This window comes from Balaenoptera physalus, assembly GCF_965194825.1.
Source record: "Balaenoptera physalus genome assembly, chromosome: 15".
NCBI lineage: Eukaryota > Metazoa > Chordata > Mammalia > Artiodactyla > Balaenopteridae > Balaenoptera > Balaenoptera physalus.
In genome coordinates this window covers 63,037,534-63,059,040 of record NC_138894.1, presented here as the reverse complement: position 1 = coordinate 63,059,040, position 21,507 = coordinate 63,037,534, and the positions used below count along the sequence as shown (strand labels likewise).

The 21,507-nt window shown below is 40.2% G+C and overlaps 1 protein-coding gene across 5 annotated transcripts in view; it reads left to right on the top strand.

Annotated features, from left to right (window-relative positions):
• MTA3 (metastasis associated 1 family member 3) overlaps positions 1-21,507 on the top strand; it is a 158,298-nt gene that overhangs the window by 107,150 nt on the left and 29,641 nt on the right. For 3 of the 5 annotated variants that reach the window (XR_014254271.1, XM_082427753.1, XM_082427751.1), the window contains exons 10-12: positions 11,748-11,822; positions 13,718-13,776; positions 19,419-19,543. Coding sequence is in view for 4 of the 5 variants with exons in the window: in XM_082427753.1 (XP_082283879.1) it covers positions 11,748-11,822; positions 13,718-13,776; positions 19,419-19,543 (259 nt within the window). In the remaining variant the exon portion in view is untranslated. The remainder of the gene's footprint in view (positions 1-11,747; positions 11,823-13,717; positions 13,777-19,418; positions 19,544-21,507) is intronic. The other 2 variants (XM_082427752.1, XM_082427754.1) reach the window with 1 other exon arrangement.

Sequence of the window (21,507 nt, the reverse complement as noted above, 5' to 3'; positions counted from 1 at the left end):
CCTCTGATGGTAAAGGGAGAGAACAGCAGATTGACGGGTATACACTGAGCTGTGAAACTTTTAGACAGCCCTCCTGGGCACTTAATACAGGACTAGGAAATAACTCTGAACAGTAGCTTGGTGCAATATACTTGGACATAGAGGCTGGCATTCATAGAAGGTAAAATAACGGTGTGAAAATGAGTGTAACAGCCATAATGCTGTTAAATGGTTTTTTGTTACCTTCATGATCTAACAAAATTCTTGTAAATTTGTGGCATGATAAAGTTTTCTGAAGGTGGTTGGAATGCTTGTTGATGAGACAGTCCACATTAGGTTTGTTGTATTTTGGAGCTTGGTATTGGCCGCCAGTGTCAAAAAGCTTAGATAGACCATCAGGAGGCTAACTCTTCAGAGGGTTTGTGTTTTGTGTAGTTTTGGGTGTTTGTTTTTTTAGATCTTTAGGCTTTGTTTTATTTATTTATTTTTATTGAAATATAGTTGATTTACAGTGTTAATTTCAGCTATACAACAAAGTGATTCAGTCATACGTATATATATATATATATACACACACACACACACACACACACACACATACACACACATACATTTTTAAAAATATTCTTTTCCATTATGGTTTATCACAGAATATTGAATATGGTTCCTTGTGCTCTACAGTAGGACCTTGTTCATCCATTCTATATATAATAGTTTGCATTTGCTAACCCCGTTTTGGTATTTTTAACTTACTATCTCTCCCTTCCACCACCCTACACTTGTAAAGTAATGTATAAACCTAAAGGCCATATTTGACAAGCCTACAGCTAACATCATCCTCATTGGTGAAAAGCAGGTACATGAAAAGGTGTTCAAGGGACTTCCCTAGTGGTCCAGTGTTAAGACTCCTTGCTTGCACTGCAGGGGGTGAGGGTTTGATCCCTGGTCGGGGAACTAAGGTCCTGTATGCTGTGTGGTGTGGTCAAAACAAACAAACAAAAAAGGTGTTCAGCATCACTAATCATCAGAGAAAACCACCATGAGATATTGCCTCATACCTGTTAGGATGGCTATTATTTTTTTAAAAATGAGAGATAACAGACGTTGGTGAGGATGTGGAGAAGCATTGGCATTAATTCTTCTTTAAATGTTTGGTGAAGTCATCTGGTCCTGGGCTTTTCTTTGTTGGAAGGTTTTTGATTACTGATTCAGTCTTCTGTTCACATTTTCTATTTCTTCATGATTCAGTCTGGATAGGTTATATATTTCTAGGAATTTATCCATTTTTTCTAGATTATCCAATTCGTTGGCATGTAATTGTTCATAGCAGTCTCTTAGGATCCTTTTATGATTTCTGCGATATCATTTGTAATGTCTCTTCTTTCACTTCTGATTTTATTTATTTCAATCTTCTCTCTTTTTCTTAGTATAGCCAGTGGTTTGTCAATTTTGTTTATCTTTTCAAAAAACCGGCTCTTAGTCTATAGATCTTTTCTGTTGTTTTCCTTGTTTCTACTTCATTTATTTCTGCTGTGATCTTTTTCTGCTAATTGGAATCACTCTCTTTTCATTCTTTGTTTATCCTTTCCTCCTCTGACTGGATAATTTCTAATGACCTGTCTTTGAGTTCACAGATTTTTCTGCATGATCAGGTCTGTTGTTGATGATCTGCATTGTATTTTTCATTTAATTCATTGTATTCTTCAGCTTTAGAATTTGTTTGGGTTTTCTAAAATAATTTCTCTCTGTTGAACTTCTTGTTTTGTTTGTATATTGTTTTCCTAATTTCATTGAGTTTTCTATCTGCATTTTCTTGTAGCTCACTCAACTTCGTTAAAACAATTCTTCTGAATTCTTTGGGAAATCCTAGATCTCTATTTCTGTGGGGTCAGTTCCTGGAAAATTACTGTGTTCCTTTGCGGGTGTCAGGTTTCTTTAATTTTTCATGTTTCTCATAACCTCGTGTTAATCTCTGTGCATTTGGCTGAGCAGACATTGCAGATTTTACAGACTGGTTTTAGTGGGGAAAGACCTTCACCTGCAGGTGGGTGCAAGGGTACCAGGCAAGTGGAGTGCATTGGTTCTAGCTCCTGGGAAGGCCCATTGGCATAGCGCACATTCAGCTTTATCAGCTGAGGTCAGTGTCAGTAAAGATTGCAACGGCCAAGGGTGCAGGTGTCTGCTGCAACAGAGAGGGCTGTTGGGGTCTTCAGTGGCAAAGGCTGCTGGGGACCTCCTGATCTCTCTTTCTCCCACAGCGTATGTCATGGGCGAGGGGATGTCTCTTGGCTCTGGGTCTGGCTTGGAGTGCCCTCATGGTGGCAGTGGTGCCTGAGGCGTGGGCATGCTTGGATCAGCCCCTGAGCCGGGAGTGGAGTGTGTGCTCACACAGTGACTGAAGCATACGATCTGGTGCCTGTGATGTGAGTGCATGTCGAGCAGCCAGGGCTCTGGGGTCTGGGGTGTGCACATCTTCTGCAAGGAGTGCAGCAGCATCTCCTTCTCTAGGAGGCCAGCAGCAGCAGTGGCTCTTGGTTACCTCGGTGGCAGGAGCTGCCGGTTTCTTCTGCACAGGAGCCTGCTGAGGTCCACTCCAACAAACACTACAGAGTCCTCTACTGTGCGAGCTGTAGGGATTCTTCAGCAGCTGTCTCGGGTGCTGCTGAGGTCCTCAGTGACCAGGGCTGCCAGGCTCGTCTGCAGAGCAGGCCACTGGTGACTGCAGTGGTATCCAGTGTGTGGCTTATACTGGTAGCCTCCACCCTTCGTTGTTCTTAGCTGTTTCCAGATGTCTCAGCTACAGTCCGTGTCCTCAGTGATCCTCTCTGTGTACTCTCTGTGCAGTTACTCTCCATTTTTTGCTGCACTGTGTTGCTGTAGGTTCTTCTTTGACTCTTGCATCTTCCCAGGGCAATTTTCATTTGTTGATAGCTATCTAATTATTGTTTTTTGTGGGGTTACAAAGGCTGCTATGTCCTCCTCTCTCTTGCTGGCATATCTCTTCCTGTCCATTTTGTCTAGTTTGTTGTCATAAAGTTGTTCATAATTTCATTATACTTTTAAGTTCTGTGGGATGGATTTGTAGTGATGTCCCCTCAGATATTTCTGATACTGGTAATTTAGCTTTTCTTACTTTTTTCCTCATCAGTCTGGCTAGGGGTTTATCAGTTTTATTGATCTTTGCAAAGAACCAGTTTTTAAAAAATAACTAATTAATTAATTAATTTTTGCCTGCATTGGGTCTTCGTTGCTGCACGTCGGCTTTCTCTAGTTGTGGTGAGCGGGAGCTTCTCTTGTTGCGGAGCACAGGCTCTAGGCGCGCGGGCTTCAGTAGTTGTGGCACACGGGCTCAGTAGTTGTGGCACACGACCTCTAGAGCGCAGGCTCAGTAGTTGTGGCACACAGGCCTAGTTGCTCCGTGGCATGTGGGATCTTCCTGGACCAGGGATCGAACCCGTGTCCCCTGCGTTGGCAGGCGGATTCTTAACCACTGCGCCACCAGGGAATTCCCAAGAACCCCAATAATCCCAAGTTTTTGATTTGATTGATTTTTCTGTTTACTATTCCATTGATTTCTGCTTTTATGTTTATTATTTTTTTCCTTCAGCTTGCGCTGAGCTTATGTGCTTTTGTCTTTTCCTAGTATTTCTTTAAGGTTGGAGCTTAGATCATTAATTTGAAACTTTGCTTCTCATGTAACCATTTATTGTTAATACACTTTTGGCTGACAATGAATTCAGCTTTTGACTGAGAATGACTTCTGCCTTGTCCGAAAAACTTTACTGTCCCCTTTGAAGAGATATTTCATTCTTTATAGAATTCATTAAAAATTCTTTTCCTCTTTCAGTATTCTAAAGATGTCTCTCTATCTGGCTTACGTAGTTTCTGATGAGAAGTTCCTATGTATGTGCATGTTTCTTTTTCTTTGTGCTCAAGATTTTCTCTTTTGGTTTACTACTACAGTGTGAACCTGTAGTAGTAAACCAAAAGCCCTGGCAGGCTTTTCTTTATAATTATTCTACTTGTAGTTCACTGAGTTTCCTAGAGCTGAGATTTGCTGTTTGTGTGTTAGTTTGTATAATTTGTATTGATCTGTCTTCTAGTGCACTAACTCTTTTCTCGACTATGTCCAGTATACCGATAAACTTGTTAAAGAAATTCTTCAAATATGATAGCATATTTTCCTAACAGTCATATTTTATTTTTATGCTTTTTATCTCTATGTAAATTCCCCATCTATTCATGTGCATTGTCTACCTTTTCAACTAGATCCTTTAGTATATTAATATAGTCTCTAGTTGGCCAGGTTTGGATTTCATTGTTGTTCTGGTTACCTTCAGTGTACCACTCTACTGGAAGGCTTAATATTTCATGTATGACCTTTATATCTTTGAGCCTCACAGGGCCCCAAAAGCTTAACTGAATCTCCCCATTTTTGCCAGATATGCAAAATCCTTTCCTGCCTGGCTAATTCACCTACACCCCACCCAGCCTTGAACCTAATGGGTTTCACTTCCCTTGCTAGCAGGCAGAATTATTCTCACAAGCCAGTCACATCCTTCCTCCTGTGGGAACCTTTTTCCAGAACCAGGGCATACCTCACCCTCTTGTTACACAAAGCCACACTTCCACAGCCCCTACTGGGCTCACTATTCCCAAGTACAACCCCTGTGTGGCCCTACATGGTGTGTAGTGTCCTCTTTCCCCGGACCGTGAGTATAAGTGACTAATAAACTGCTGTCAGTCTCATCTGGTTTGTCTCCGGTGTCATGTGTTGTATGTCTGACCACCTTCCACTGTCTTGAGGGGCGGGTCCCTCCCTCTCTGGTGGGATGAATAGGAGGTGAAATGAGCATCCACAGACTTCATAGTCTTACCTATGCTTAATGTAGGGCCTGGAAAGCAGAAGGGTTTTTTTCTTGTGTTCCTGTCCCATCCTTATTAGCAGGCCTTGCACTGCAGAGCCTTTCTCCACATTTTGCCCTTCCGCCTGTGGTAGTATGGTGTTGCAGGTCCATGGTGAGGGCGCAGGGAGTTTCTTAGTTGTCCTGTTCCTGCCCAGACTTTGGTAGCCTTTGTGTGCCTGAGTCTCAGCGGTGGAGCTCCCACAGCAATTCTGTTCTTCCCCCAGCTCCTTTGTCGCAACCGGTCTCTGCTTTGTGTAGCCTTTTATTAGCAGGGCTTTTTGGATGTGAGCAAATTTCCAGTCCCCCTCCACTGGCCACTGCACTTTGCCTGGGACTTGGGGGTGGGATGGTTTCTAGTCCGTCTCCAGTGGCAGACACTTCTGCTTTGTATGAGAGAAGGATCTAAGAGAAGGATCTGGGAAGCGGTTTTCTGGCCTGGTCCCCAGTGGCAGCTGATCACCATTGTGCACACTCACACCACCACCAATGGGCAGGTTGCTTGCCCTGTCCCAGTTCTTTCTGCTGGACATCTGATGGAGGAAAGGGGGTGTGTCGATTCCCTCTGTGCACTGCTTTATTTAGCTTCATCTTCTTACCAAGGTTGATAAGTTGTGTGTTCATTTTCATTCCTTCATTTTTCCTTATGGTTTCCTTTTTGATCCATGGATTATTTAGAAGTAAGTTCCACATATTTGTAGGTTTTTTCCCCCATATATTTTTTGGTTATGAATTCTGGTTTAATTCTATTGTGTTCAGAAAACGTACTTTGTTAAATACACACACACACACACAGACATACACACACACACACAAATTTTACATTTTGAAGACTTGATTGATTCTACCGCAGTATATGGTTTGTTTTGGTGAATGCACCATGTGCTCTTGAAAAGAACAGATATTTTGCTGTTAGGTATAATATTCTATAAATGCTACTTGGGTCAAGTTTATTGATAATGTTGTTCAAGTCTTCTGGAGCCTTACTGATTTTCTGCCCACTTGTTGTGTTACTTGTTGAGAGAGCAGTATTAAAAGTCTCTAGCTTATAATTGTAGATTTTTCTATTTTTCTTTTCAATTGTATTAGGTTTTTGCTTTAAATATGTTGAATCTCTGTTGGTGGGCACGTACATACTTAGGATTGTTATACTCTTGTGATGATTCGACCTTTTTATCTTTACATCATGCTTCTTTATCCATGGGTAATATTCCTTGGGACAAAGTCTAATTTTTCTCCTATTAATATAATCACTCCGGATTTATTGTTTACATGATATATTTTATTTCCATCCTTTTACTTTTATCTTATTTATTTCCAAAGTGGGCTTTTTGTAAACAGAATACAGTTGAATCTTTTTTTCCCCCCCAACCAATCTAACAATCTCTGCCTTTTATTTAGAGTGTTTAGACCACTTGCCTTTAATATAATTATTAATAATATAATTATCAGTTTAAATCCATCATTTTACCATGAGTTTTCCATTTGTCCCATTGTTCTTTATTCCCCTCACACACTTTTTTAAAAAAATTTATTTGTTTTATTTTTTTGGCTGCGTTGGGTCTTTGTTGCTGCATGGGGGCTACTCTTCGTTGCGGTGCGCGGGCTTCTCCTTGCGGTGGCTTCTCTTGTTGCGGAGCATGGGCTCTAGGTGCACGGGCTTCAGTAGTTGTGGCACGCGGACTCAGTAGTTGTGGCTTGCAGGCTCTAGAGCGCAGGCTCAATAGTTGTGGCACACGGGCTTAGTTGGTCCGCGGCATGTGGAATCTTCCTGCACCAGGGCTCAAACTTGTGTCCCCTGCATTGGCAGGTGGATTCTTAACCACTGCATCACCAGGGAAGCCCCTCTTCCCCCTTTCTTGATTAATTTTTTATGACGCCCATTTCATCTCTCCTGGTGGCTTACTAATTAAACTTTTGTTTTGTTTAGTGGTTTACAATATATATCTTTAATGTACCACAGTTTACCTTCAATCAAATTCTGCTTAGATCACATAGATTATAAGAACCATGAAACAGTACACTTCTAGTTCTTCCTTCCCATTCTTGTGCTTTTGTTGTCATACATTTTATTTCTGTACATGTTCTAAGTCCCACAGTGCATTATACTATTTCTTGCTTTAGGCAATCAGTCATCTTTTAAAAAGATTAATGCCCCCCCATGTTTATTTACTTACTGTTACTTATTTTTAAAAATTTACCATTTCTGCCCCTCTTCATTTCTTTGTGTACGTTCAAATTTCCACCACCACCTATGGATTTCTCAGGTCTCCTCCACTGGCTCAGTTCTTTCTGATGAAGATCTGATAGAGATCTCTGGCAAATGTGTTTGGATTCCCCTTGTGTCTAGAGCTTCCACAGATGCTAAACAGTTGTCCTAGCCCACTGTTGACCTTTAATAATCTGGTAAATGTTTTGTTGTTCATCACCTGTTTTATGCTCTGCCAAAGTAAAAATACTTAGAGTCCTGTCTCTCCTTGGAGTGACTTGGGAATTTAGTTCAGTTGATTGTCTTGTAATCTTAGCTCTCTGATGGACTAAAGAGTTGGTGTGGGTTTATAAATTTTCTCTTTCCTCATCTTTAGAGTGGGGATGACATTCTCTTGTGGATTTCTACATCCTAAACAGGACCTGAAATATGCAGAGGAACCTGAAAAATTCAAAGTGCAAAATAGCAAAGTCTTTCCCCCTTCGTACAGTGGAGTCCTTTGCCATAGAAACTCCTTTCAGCAAAGGGTATTTCCTGGCTGTTGTATCATTTAGACTTCAGTTGCAGATAACAAAATATTGGAGCTGTTTTAAACAGAATGGGATTTAACTTTAGAAATTAGATGCTTAAACTCATTGATAGGGTTGGAGAAGTAGGCTCAAGCTGGACCTCAGAATAGTCCCACAGAAATGGTTCCACAAGTGAGCTCTTAACCTCTGCCCCATATGGAAATTGAGAAGCTGCTGGGTTAACTTCTGAGCCAGGATCACACTCCTTTAGCCGTGATCTTGAGATCAGGAAACCTCTAGCAACGTCATTGGCTCTAGAACAATTTTGTGCCTCCTACTTCTACTGCAGCAAAGTGGATCCCTTGTGCACCATCCACTCTATGCCTGCTTAATTCACTTCTGAATTTGTCTTATACACATACATCTGATTGGCAGAAGTAAATCCAAGGGGGTCTTGGAAATATGACGTTTGGATTTCTAGCCTTTGTAACATAAGCAAGTGAACTAGAGGGAAGTTGGAAAGGATACTGAGCAAGTCATAATTAGAGATGACAGAATCCATTCGAGTGAGCTATTATGAGGAGAAAGAAATTTATTAAAGAGTGTCAGAAGGCTAACAGACGTTAGCCAGGGATCCACGTTTCGATGCTTCACAGACAGGACTTGTGAAGCTAAGAGCAGTATCTAACCCCACAATGGCAGTGCTCTAGCAGGAACCCCACTACAACATCTGCTGCCTCTACTCAGCAATCTTGCATGATTCTGTTCTACCTTGACTCTGTCAGTAAGTGCCATGTATCTAGGGTCTATTCTTAGAATAGACCAATTTTTGTATTAGAGTACTTTTGATTATAAGTGAGAGAAACTCAACCTCATCTAGTTTAGAATAAAAGATAGATACTTTGGTTATATTAGTCAAGGTTCTTATTGGTAAGTACAGAATTCACTATAATTTAAACCGAAAGGCATATAGGATATTAGGTTCTCATAAAATCTCTGGGAAGACTAGAGAACCAGGTTTGGATGCTGCACTTCCAGAAACAGTGGAAAGACCCATGCCCTCTGCTGCTTGGAATCCATGATGTCAAACGTGGATGGCAGAAAAGTCAACACACATGCCCCAGAAGAACGTGATATCCCAGCCATTGTTCTTGCCAAACTATCCAGTCTCCCTGCATGCAGCCTTATTCTGATGTTGCTAACTCCTATATCTAAATGTCATTCACATTTGTCAGCTTGGCTAAACCTGGCCTGTATGTCTGCATCCTTGTTCAAGAGTATCTGGGGAAAATGTATTTAGAGCTTCAAGGAAGGTAAGCTGGAAGTAGGTTGGAAATGGGTGTACAGTTTCTGCCACCACCCACTTCTTTGACTACTTAACATCCATCCTTGCCGTCTCTACATGCTTCCTTTCCAGACATCAACTTTAAAACAATAGTAATTATCCCTGAATCATTAGAAAATATGGTACTATTTCCTTAAATGGGGAGGCTTAAATTTAATATCACGGCATCCATCTCTGGTTGCTGTTTATTCCTCTTCTGGTTTTAGCCACAGCCCTGTCTTTATAGCTTGTAACTTCTGCATTAAATTATAAAGGTGAAAACACCACCACCAACAGACCTTATATAAAAATAGAGAGGGAATTGGGTGCAGAAGGAAAATAATTACACTGAGCAAGGAAGAAAACATAGATAGCTTCGTTAGTCTTCCGTTCTCCCTTTGTGAATCTCTTCGTGATGCCTTCATTGTCATTCAGGATAGAACAGCGCGCGCACACACACGCGCGCACACACACACACACACACACACACACTCTCTCTCTCTCTCTCTCTCTCTCTCTCTCTCTCTCTCTCTCTCTCTCTTCTCCCTTCCGTATCTTAGATGACCAGAGTTCTTAGTCTGGTGGGGTGACCCAAACCTTCATTCTTGCAGGTTCTGGGCCCTGGGTTAGAAGCAACGTTTTGTGGGAGTAAGTCATTCATAAGTCTGTGTGTGCTATTGCTAGCCAATAGCACAGAAAAGGCAAATCATATCTAGAATAATTGTCCATTCAATAAAAACAGGTAACTGCTATTCCAGTATGCTGAGAGTCTAATCTAACTGACATGTTACCAGGAATGGTGCCATGTTGGAGGCCCAGTGTACTCTGTTCCTTGCAGATTAGACACTTGGAGTAATCAGATCAGAGTGGGTGAGAGGACATCCCTGTGGTGGCATCCACATGTGTGTCCCTTTTGTTTATGTGTCCTTTGAGCAGTCATTGGGTAACTAGGGAAAGAGGCTGGCTTATAGCCAGAGGGATCATCTTATCCAGCAGACGAGTGAAAAACCTCCTTTGTAGAGGAGACTTTGTGAACATGGGGGCTCAAATATCCTCACAGCCAGGCCCACCCTCAGATGTCTGTCCCACAAACCTCTTTTATAAGCCTCATTGTTACCAGTCCTCTAATCTCATTCCTTTCAAGTCCCTGATCACTGTGACAAGTAAATAACCATTGTCCACGGATGGGTATGGATTAGTACCTCTGGCCATCTCTCTTGCAACGCAAAGTAGAAAACCAGATGTCCACTCAAATGTTCTGCCCTCCAAAAGGATCTCCCGTCTTCACTGGGCTTCACAGTCACTCCTGCCTGGGGCTGAAATGCTGCAGCAGTATAATTCCAGTCGGTGCCAATACATCATGCGGAGCCATCTGCCACATTCGGATTTTTTCCTCTTCAGTTGACGTGTTGGAACTCCCATGAAGGCTGAGTGAGGGTTGAGGGAGAAATGATACTACATCAGGAGTAGACGCACTGAGATGTGACCTACACTACTCCTTGATGAGTGTGCTGGTGCTGAGGACAGCTGATTAGGACTTTATGGCTTAGATAAAATCTGGCTCGTGAGGAAGCTCAGGTTACAGGGTCACTTGGTTTTCTTTCCTCAGGCTTCCAGGTAAATTGCATGCCCGGGCCTCTTTCCCAGAAGAAGAATAATTAGGGGATAAGAGGTTTTGGCTTGCTTAAAACCCTGGGAGACTATGCCTCAGCTGTCCTGTGAGGTGTTGCCGTAGTTGGCTCCTTAACACCATCCCTCAGACACTTTCAGCTCCATTAGATTGCTTGTTAAATTGGAGAAAATTATATTTGCTTTAACTGCAATCCAAATGCCAGCTGTGCCAATCTGTTCCTGTAAGTGAGACCACATTTGTTGAAGTTGCCACCCAGTTAAGTTTTAAAATAACGTCCTTTTTCTAAACTCCATTTATTTTTCTCTTCAGACCAAACAGGTGAGTTAAATGTGGAGATGATAGGAATTGCATGGATGTTGTACATGTGGTCCATAAACAGACCCCTAGCTGCACTGGGGTCTGGGAAGAACTATTTTAACTCTAACCCCAGCAGTGCATTAGGGCAAGCTGGGAGTCAGAGGGTGCTGAGTCACGTATCAGTAAAATCTGCCACAACAGCTAAAAATCGAATGTGATCAGTCATTTTGTTTGATCTGCCCTGATTTACATATCTTGGAAGACTAACAGATCTCCCTTTACAGAGGGACATATTAAATATATTCTTTCATTGTGGGTCTCATAAGTAAAGGCTCATTTGGCCATTTTTGAATAATTGTATAAAATAGCAGACAAGCTTCCTATTTTTCTAATATGTACCGCACTTGGCTATGTTCTTTTTCAGAGATTTAGGTTTTCATTTTATTTACAACAAAATAGATCAGAATAGAGCAGTTTTGGAAAGGATGAGAAATATTATACCAGAGACCAATGACCCCCAGTTGTAGGTGGCATCTTTGGAAGTTGAAGAACTCAGTCCAGATTCTTTAAAATATCATTTCTAAAAATTGTACTTCCACCCCACCTATAGCCCGAGAAAAACTGAGTAAGTCATGAAATATTTTCAGTCGTAAGGTTTATAATTTTTAACAAAATGGGAGTTGAGAAATGGAATGTGTTGTATCAGCATCTCTGGCTGAATAGAACTTGTTTGGGGACCCTTTTGCTCAGAATTAATTTCAGTTTTTCAAACATTTCTTCTAGAATGCATCTTCCGTGTGGATTATTACCTGCTTATTTTTAAGAAGTGGTTTTAAAGGAAAAGAGTTTCTACGGTAGCTTGTTTTCATTATCATGTTAAATATTTTTTCAGCTCCCTTGGAAATCATTGACTAGCATCATTGAATATTATTACATGTGGAAAACTACTGACAGATATGTGCAGCAGGTAATTTTTTCATATTGCTACCAATACAATTGCATTAAAATGAACTTTCTATTTATACATTAATATTTCTTAGCAATATGCTTAGTTTTAAATTTGTTTTGTTTGCTTTATCTTTTCTAGACCATTTTAAAGTACGTGATTTCATATCTTTAACATATTATTTTAAGATTTTAGTCTCGATATTTTCTTTACTTCAGATTCCATTATGATAAATATTTTGGACAGACAACAGGGAAAGATACCAATAGAGAGGTATTATTTTCCTTGTAGGTGCCTGGTGCTTCATCTCTTTGTGAATATAGGTGACAGGAATGACTTAAAATGTGTAAAAGATCTTCTGAACCCTCCTAGACATTTTTGTGGTTATACCCCTTAAGTCTTTGACCTTAACTGTAGTAGTTAGTCTTTAACTAGTTTGATACTTCGTACATAAGCACACAACTTTTTTTCCCAAAATTATCTCTAAAAGCAGGGAATCACTTAATTTGTAAATTCTCCCCAGATGTCCCAAATTGAGGTAATTCTCTCAGTTACCTATTTTGAGTAATACTACTTTTGGGGGAAAGGTACATTTTCCTCAAGTGACCTCAGTCAGTATATTATATTCTTCTAGTTAACGTGTCAGAACTGGTAAGGAAAGGGGCAGGTATATTTAACACAGACATTATTTTTCCTAAGTATATGATCACCCAATGGCAAGTGTTAGATGCTATAAAAATTTAATTTAAAGATCACTTTAAAAATTACCATAGTGAGTTGTTGAGGTTGTGAACAGTGAATATATACCCATGGCTTGTTGAAAAATTCCCAGAATCACATCATATATAATTCAGAAAGTGCTCATTTCAAACTAGCATCCAAATCCAGGCAAGATGGTTCTTTAGGACATTAGTCTGCCATCTTCTCACCTGTTGGCTTTCCTAATAAAGTTGCTCTCCCGCCCCCCCGCCACCGCCCCCGCCACCGCCCCCCCAATACTTACTTCAGACAACTTAGGTATCGTGAAGACCATGTGCTCTGGAAAACCTGTGTTATTCAAAGTGAAAAGAGTCCCTAAAGATAGATGGTGGCGATGATGGCATCAAGGATGGTTGAAAGTGTTTGGATAAAATTATTTCCAAAAATTTGAACTCCTTCTTTAAAAGTTTTAAGTTGTCTCCTTAAATGTTTTTGTTTCCTTCTCATTGAGCAAATGGAGGGTTGTCTTATATTCTGATTTGTCTTCATTTTGAGTATCTACCATACATTATTTTCCTTCCCTACTGGCATTTATTATTGTGTTGATCACTCTCTGGATGTGATTATATAATCTTTTCCCCGTTCCTTTCCCTGCATTTGGCTCCTAATCGGTTCCTAAAAATCTCACATGAGTTCAGCCAAGCTTTAAAGCTTACTGCATGTCTCCCAACATTCGAGGGTACATGCTTATTTAACTGGACTTAGATTAGTTACTGTCTCCTTCTCTTTCATGGACTTTGGAAACTAATCGTCTCTGAATAATTTTCTAAAAGCAAAGGTTATGTATGGTTTTTTTCCCTCTGAGAAAGGCAAAAAAGAAATAAAATAGAAACTAAATGTGAAAAAGTAAAAATAGTTACTTACAAGTCCTGTTTATCTACTCATGGAGGAATAGGAAATGGAGTTGTTCATTGCTTTATTTTTAAAATTTGTGTCTAAAATGTTTTTAATACTTGTAGTTCTGTACCTCAGAATCTAGTGATTTTTTCCGTACAAATCACTGCAGTTGACATGCATGAAAGAAAAGCTCATCTTAAAAAGGCAATTTTTGAATTATACTTTAATGTTTTATTTTCTTGTGAATTTTTTAAGGCAGATGAAGTGGTAATAATTATTCGACATCGTGTGTAAAATATTTTATCTATCTTTTGAATTAGAAACGTCTAAAAGCAGCAGAAGCTGAGAGTAAGCTGAAACAAGTGTATATCCCAACTTAGTAAGTAATGGAAATCTTTTAAAATATTTGCCATGGTATTAATTCTCTTCAAAACGAAATATGTACATTTTGGTCAGTTTCAGCGAAATTTGAATTTCTTTATGTATCTTATTTTCTTCCACTACAAAGCACTGTTTGTTCGCTTTCCATTATGGTGCCACTTAAATGACCTTTTTTAGAAAGAAAAATGGCTGGGGGGGGGGAAACCCCAAGTCAGCTACCAAAAGGACCAGAGGAAACATGCCATCAAAGCTTCAGGGAGGATTTCCCTGGTGGTCCAGTGGTTAAGACTCCACGCTTCCACTGCACGGGGGTGCATGTTCGATCCCTAGTCAGGAATTAAGGATCCCACATGCCACGCAGCGTGGCAAAAAATAAAAATAAAAATAAATAAATAAATAAATAAAAAGCTTCAGGGAAAGTGTTAGAAAACTAACCTATGAAAATATTATTTGAAGCAAATGTGTTTCAGAAAGTTAGCAACTTTTGAAGCTTCTGTATTGTTTAATGTATTTTGTTTGGGTAATGTGCATTGCCCTTTTGAGGTATGTTGTTTATTTGCTTGAGGATTTTACGTTGTTTGCTTGGGGAAAGGGTTAGGGGTTGTAATTAGAACCAAACTTTGTAAATATTGGATAAATAATGAATAGGTTTCAGTTGTTTCAGATGCCTAGCATTCTATCATTATTGTCCTTTTGGTTTAGAAATAATTGTCATATCAAAGTGAATGCCAATTTTCTTTTCATTTGCTACATTTTAAATGAATTATCTTTTTTTGAGGTCATGAGTTTGACAGTTCATTGGTTCAGGAAAATTTATTGAGCACCATGTATATAGTGCTATCCTAGGTTCTTTCGGGATTAAAATGAAATTTACTACAGCGTTCTGTGTACTGATTCAAGCTTTTTCACTCTTTGAGCTCAGTACAGTTTTTTATACCTAGCCTTTTGTTTACTGAATTTTGATATATTAATACATATTTTTATATACAGGAGGCCTCATAGACACTGAATTGTTACATTTCTTATTAATCTTTTATCTCAAGATAGATAACATGTAATTTACAGGGTCCATAATTTTTATTCAGAGCTGTAATGTCCTTCCTGCAGAGTGGTTTCTAATATTTTAGAAAATTACATATTTTATTTGACTCGTCTATAAAAGAACAACTCCCCAAAGAAAACACTGCTGTGATTCACGTGTCTTAGGTTTTCAAAAACAGGCATACCAGCTTTCTTATACTTTGCAGTGCTGTCACATCAAAGGAAAAGTACATTTAGCCAGTTTTCAGCAAATAACCCAGATAATTGTTGCTATTCTGTTTTGCATTGACTTTGGGGTCTTGATCTAAGCCTTGATCTGAGTCAAAGACTAAGTCAAAGACCAGTATGTGGGCCAAATCTGACCTGCCACCGGTTTTTGTAAATAAAGTGTTATGGAATACAGCCATGTTCATTCATTTATGTATTGTCTCTGTCTGCTTTTGTGCTACAATGTCAGTGCTCAATGGTTGCAACAGAAATAATACCCACGAAGCTTAAAACATTTACTCTGCCAACCCCTGATCCAAGTGAATGATTTTTGAAGATCAAGACAGAGTTTCTAATCATACTTTTTAAAAACGTTACATAAATCATGTATATAAATAGAATATATGAATTCTATTTATTATGATTTTATTATTCATAATAAATTCTGTTATGAATCTGTACTGTTGAGTTGGATAAGAATCTGAGTTCTCTGAAGAATTTCCCAATTAACTCTGAAATATTATTTTAAAACAAATAATAGATTAAGTTTTTGGGGGGAGGGGATGCTGCACTACATGGCTTGTGGGATCTTAGTTCCCTGACCAGGGATCAAATCCAGGCCCATGGCAGTGAAAGCACCAAGTCCTAACCACTGGACCACCAGCAAATCCCCAAGAATTATTTTATACTGTCATTCTTTTGAGACTGGCAGTCTCCTATATATGCAAAGCACTCTGTTCAGTACTAGACGTAGATCAGTTAAGAAGACACGTTGTCTTCTGGAGCCTACATTCTGTTGTGGGGGAGACAGATGCCAAACAGCTAGTCACCCAGTGTGTTGAGTACTCTGATGAAGAGATGGTGTGACAGTTTGTTCTGGGGACCACACTCAGTTGATGCTGTCAGGAAAGATTCCTTGTGGAGGTGAGTTTGAGTGAACTGTAGAGGAGGGCTCAGTCAGGTGATGGAGGCTTTCCAGGCCAATGGGATTGTGAGATGGGAAGGGGCAGAACAGAGTCAAGGAGGTGAGAGAAAGGCAGTGTGGCTGGTATGAAGAGAGTGGTGAGCCGTGGGAGGCCAATAGGGTAGGCAAGGGCCAGGAGTTAGCCATCTGATAAACAGTGGAATTGGATTGTAAACAAGTAAGTGTCATGATTAAATTTCTACGTACTTTAAGATTACTGGCTACATTTTGGAAAATGGTATGGGGAAACAGGGGAGTGGATGTAAGAACACCAATTATGAAGTTCTTGGAGAAGAAAGATGATAGTAGCTTGACCTAGAGCTGTGGCCTGGAAATGGTATGCTACTTAGAGGTGATTGACTTGTATGGAGAGATAGAGGGGAGATGTCAAGCTGAGTCCCAGGTTTCTGGCCAGCTCAATTAACTAGGTGGATTGCTGTGCTGTTCACCATGATGAGAAACTGCGGCAGAGAGCCAGGTTGGGTCATTTTGAGTTTGTTTTCTCCAAAAAGAGGTGTTGAATATGCTGTCAGATATATTGGTCTTAAACTCAGGAGAAAGTTCTGGGCTAGAGGTCCATATTTGAACTTCATCAGCATATAATATTGTGGTTGAAACTATGGATGAGATTTCTTAGAGTAATAAGAAAAAAGAGCCTTGGACCAAACTTGAGGAAATCTGTTCAATATATCAGATAGAGTATGATAGCTGAAAAAGGGTAGCCAGGTGAGTGCATTATCACACAACCTGAGAGAGGAGTGTCTTTCAAGGAGGGAAAGAGGTTAACGGTGTCAAATGCTAATGAAAAACAGCCAGGGAATTTAGCAACATGGAGGTCGATGGTAATCTTTAATAGAGTGCTAAGGGCTGCAGACAGTGAAGATTAGCATCTCTCAGGAAAACTGGCTGGAAAAGGCAGTCGAGAGAGTTCTTGGCATTGAGGGGTGAGTTTGGATAGAGTAATGGGGGAGTTTTTTAAATATGGAGAAATGGAGAAATATGTTTCCATGGTAATGAGGAGGGTCCAGGAAAGAGAATCAAGTGTACAAAGTTCTCAAGAGGGCAGGAGGGCTGCAATCTGGAGCATAGATGAGGGGAGGAAAGGTTTGGGCATTAGATAAAGGAAGGGCAGTTTCATATAGTGCAGCTTTAAAAACTTTAAAAAAAATGTTTGTCTTTATTCAAATGGTCACATTGACATTAACCATTTGTCCCCTGAGAAGTAACCTGTAGGTACTTGGTTTTGCAAAACATGTTTTAAGTGGTTCACCTGTCTATATTCCATCTTTGCACACTCATTTTCCTTTTGTGATTATTAGAATTAAGGTCAGTGGTTTATTCAGTCAAATAACATTCTAGATTCAGTTGAACAACTGAAGTTGTGTTTATTACTCTCATTCTTTTTTCAGGCCGCTCAACTGTAAATTTGTATTAGCTCTCTTAACACATATATTTTGCCCTGTGTTAAATGTCAGAAATGTTCATATTTGGAGAAAGCCTTCTGACATTATCAGCCATTTGACTTCAAGGGGCTATCACTTCTTTCTGTGTATAGTAGATTTTAAAAATCAAATATTTTTACATACCCTTGGAAATCTTAGTCATTCTGAATCACCACTTTTAACTTTGTACTTTTCCAACTGAAAACTGTAAGAGGAGAAATACGTTCTGTCTGGTTTAAAATGTGTCTTTAAAACCAATTTGTCTTCAAAATACATTGCTGGCGCAGATTTGAAGTGTAAATAATAGCCCTGTTTATAGAATAGGGCCCTCAGTGCACACAGAGGTTAAATGATTTTTTCTGGGGTGGCGATGGGGCGTCAGCTAAGAATTACAGTAGCAATGCCAGAAAGAAATCTTATTTTTTAAAAAAATTTATTTATTTTTATTATTTTTGGCTGTGTTGGGTCTTTGTTGCTGCGCGCAGGCTTTCTGTAGTTGCGGCGAGTGGGGGCTAATCTTCGTTGTGGTGCGCGGGCTTCTCATTGCGGTGGCTTCTCTTGTTGTGAAGCATGGGCTCTAGGCGTGCGGGCTTCAGTAGTTGTGGCATGCGGGCTTCAGTAGTTGTGGCACGCGGGCTCGGTAGTTGTGTCTCGTGAGCTCTAGAGCGCAGGCTCAGTAGTTGTGGCGCACGGGCTTAGTTGCTCCGTGGCATGTGGAATCTTCCCGCACCAGGGATCAAACCCATGTCCCCTGCGTTGGCAGGTGGATTCTTAACCACTGCACCACCAGGGAAGCCCAGAAAGAAATCTTAATTTGTCGTCAGGCCAAGTTTACATATTAGGCTTTCACTGGTAAATGTAAGTGTGGGAATGAGAAACAGCAAAAAGGAAACTCATGAGCCTACTCTGTGCTGAAACTCCAGGTGTCTTAATAGTTGTGAACTCTCATTACTTCACAAGCCACAGGAAGCTAGAGTATGGTCTGCATTTAGTCATTCAGCATTCATTACTAACAAATAATTTGCTAATTTACTTTGCTTATTTTTTGCCCAGCAAATAGACATGAAAACTCCTCTAGAATGCAAGCTGCTTGATGTCGGCACTTTTGTTTACTGGGCACTGAATAAATATATGTTAAATGAATTATGAGTGTATTGAGGACATACTATGTACACCTGTACAGTATTCTTAGGCATGGCTGATAAGCAGGGGAGTTAGGCTACCCCAGATGGGAAAAAGTGAGCCATGTTTGCTCAGTGAATACCAAGACAATCTGGGTTGCATGTTTGTGAGGAATTATGGCCTCTGGAAATCTGATAGATATAACTTTTTCCTCTTAAACAGAAATGCCTCAAATACATTTATTGGTTTTTCTAATTTCAAGTGCTACTTAATCTTCGTCATAAAAATTCAAACATAATAGAAATCACGAGTGGTCACAATCTCCTGAAATGCTAACTTTTACCTCTCGAGATGTGCCTTGCTGATATCCACAGTGTCTCTGTTGGGCATGTGGCTTTCGTGTAGTTCCCTTGAGAGCCAATGTGTGGAGTCAGCAGCTGTCACACCAGCAGCAGGAATGGGACAGTGGTTTTCTCTAAACACAACACACTACCCTTGGCTTAATTATTTAATCCAAAAATTATATTCTCAGGAGAATTTATGATAGGTGATAAAGTTTAATAAGTTGTATCTTTCAAATTTATCAGAGGGTGTCCTAAGGAAATTGTATTTGGGTGGAGAAGAGATACGGTGTATTTATTTTGTGAGTGTCAGGCTTAAGAGATTGGTTTTTACATAACGTTGGTTTGTAAAGATAAATGGTTTGGGTTCATTTTAACACCTTACTTTTACCAGTTTATTTCTTCTTACCAAACATTCAAATGTTTATTTACGTGTAGTTAAGATAAATCAATAATGAAATATAGAGCCTTTACCTGGTTATGCAAGTCATTTTTATCACTTCACTTTATATTTCATTGAAAGCAGCAAACCAAATCCCAACCAAATATCCACCAGCAATGGCAAACCTGGTGCTGTGAATGGAGCCGTGGGAACCGCATTCCAGCCGCAGAACCCTCTCCTAGGGCGAGCCTGTGAGAGCTGCTATGGTAAGTTTTCTCCAGTAGGGCTTCCCCCGCTCCTTTGATGCCTGTTGTGGGTGAAGGGCAGGGAATTGTGGGTGAAGGGCAGGGAATTGTGCTGGCACTGCCGGGCAGGAGGTGCGAGAGGTCAGCACTGCGCAGAGGGCAGAATAACGTAGCCTCTGAGTGAACAGATGCCCATCCTTACCTTCCACCTGGACACTGAGTTTAGGTATTGGGTTTCCTTTGATTTGCTTCTGTGGTGTCCTGGGTTTGTCGAGCAGTGTGTGCTAAGCTGTATTCAGAGCTGTTACTAGCTTTGTGCAAACCATGGTCCCACGAAATATACCAAACCCCCTTTTGGTGTTTCTCAGTATGTTCTGACAAATTAAAGGCTCCAAATAATTCTGTAGGAAAGACCTGCGTGTGGATAAACTGCTATTTATAATCCTCAGACGAGGTTCCCTTAGAGCACTGGCTTGGGAGATGCTGTTTTATGATACTTTTGGCCTCAGGGCCCCAGTCTATTTATCAGTATTTATCCATGTAAAAAAACTACCCAGTGCCGGCAGTATTATATTTGCTCTGGATGTTAAATTGGGTTGGTGAGATGAACTGCTAGGTAGTCGACAATTTTTTTTTTGGCTACGCCTCGAGGCATGTGGGGTTCCCCAAACAGGGATTGAACCCATGCCCCCTGCAGTGGAAATGCTGAGTCTTAACCACTGGACCGCCAGGGAAGTCCCAGATGCATTTTTTATATTTATTTAAAACCTCAAACGATAGTATAATCTCTTAAATGGGACATTGGTGACACAGTCATCTATGTTTCCTTCCAATCAAAGTGGCCCGGGGTGGAAGAGGGAAGGACACTCATATTTATTAAAAGTCTACTTGGTGCCCAGTTTTTGTCTCTCAGCAGCTCTTGTGGGCGGGGGGCGGGTAGCCTGCTGCCCTAAGGACATAGGGATGAGGGGCGTTTTTGACTCTGCTCCATACTCCACACCAGGCTACAGCATTGGAAAAGGCTTTTAAAGCCAAATCATATAATTATCTTTCCTGCAACCAAGGAAGGTGTGAGCCAGGGAGATTGCTATCTTCGTAGAAATAGCACATGTCTAACCATTTTCTGCACTATGGGAGAACAAAGGGAAACACTCTGTGGAAAATTAGATTTTTTAAATAAATAAATAAATATGTATTTATTTATTTATTGCTGCGTTGGGTCTTCCTTGCTGTGCGCGGGCTTTCTCTAGTTGCAGCGAGCGGGGGCTACTCTTTGTTGCGGTGTGCAGGCTTCTCATTGTGGTGGATGGGAGCAGAGCAAGGGCTCTAGGCACGTGGGCTTCAGTAGTTGTGGCATGCGGGCTCAGCAGTTGTGCCTCTCGGGCTCTAGAGCTCAGGCTCAGTAATTGTGGCTCACGGGCCTAGTTGCTCTGCGGCATGTGGGATCTTCCCAGACCAGGGCTCGAACCCGTGTCCCCTGCATTGGCAGGCAGATTCTTAACCACTGTGCCACCACGGAAGCCCGAAAATTAGATTCTTTTGGTCAGAATTTTACATGGATTGCATAACTGTTTTTGAGTTGGCAATTAGATTTTGAACTTCATTTATATTTAAATGAAAATAAGAAGAATCCTGCAGGCAAGTGGTAGTGGCTTAATGTGTCTTATTTTTGCCTTACAAACCCCTTTCATGTTACATGTAGTCTCACATATCCCTTTAAATAATTATTTCACCATTTTTATGTGTGTGTGACAAATAAGCAATTTTAATTTTATAGTATTTTAGGTCCATGTATTAAATATCTATTATAAAGTGTATCTTACTATAATATACATATAAGATTTATCTTTATGGAAAGATAGAATTTGGTGTTTTCTATTTGTCACTTTAATTGAATTTGAGTTATTTGTATAAAGAGAAAGGCATTTGTTGACATACTAAAATGACATGTCATGATTAATTTGGGTGAAAATGTATATTTAAAT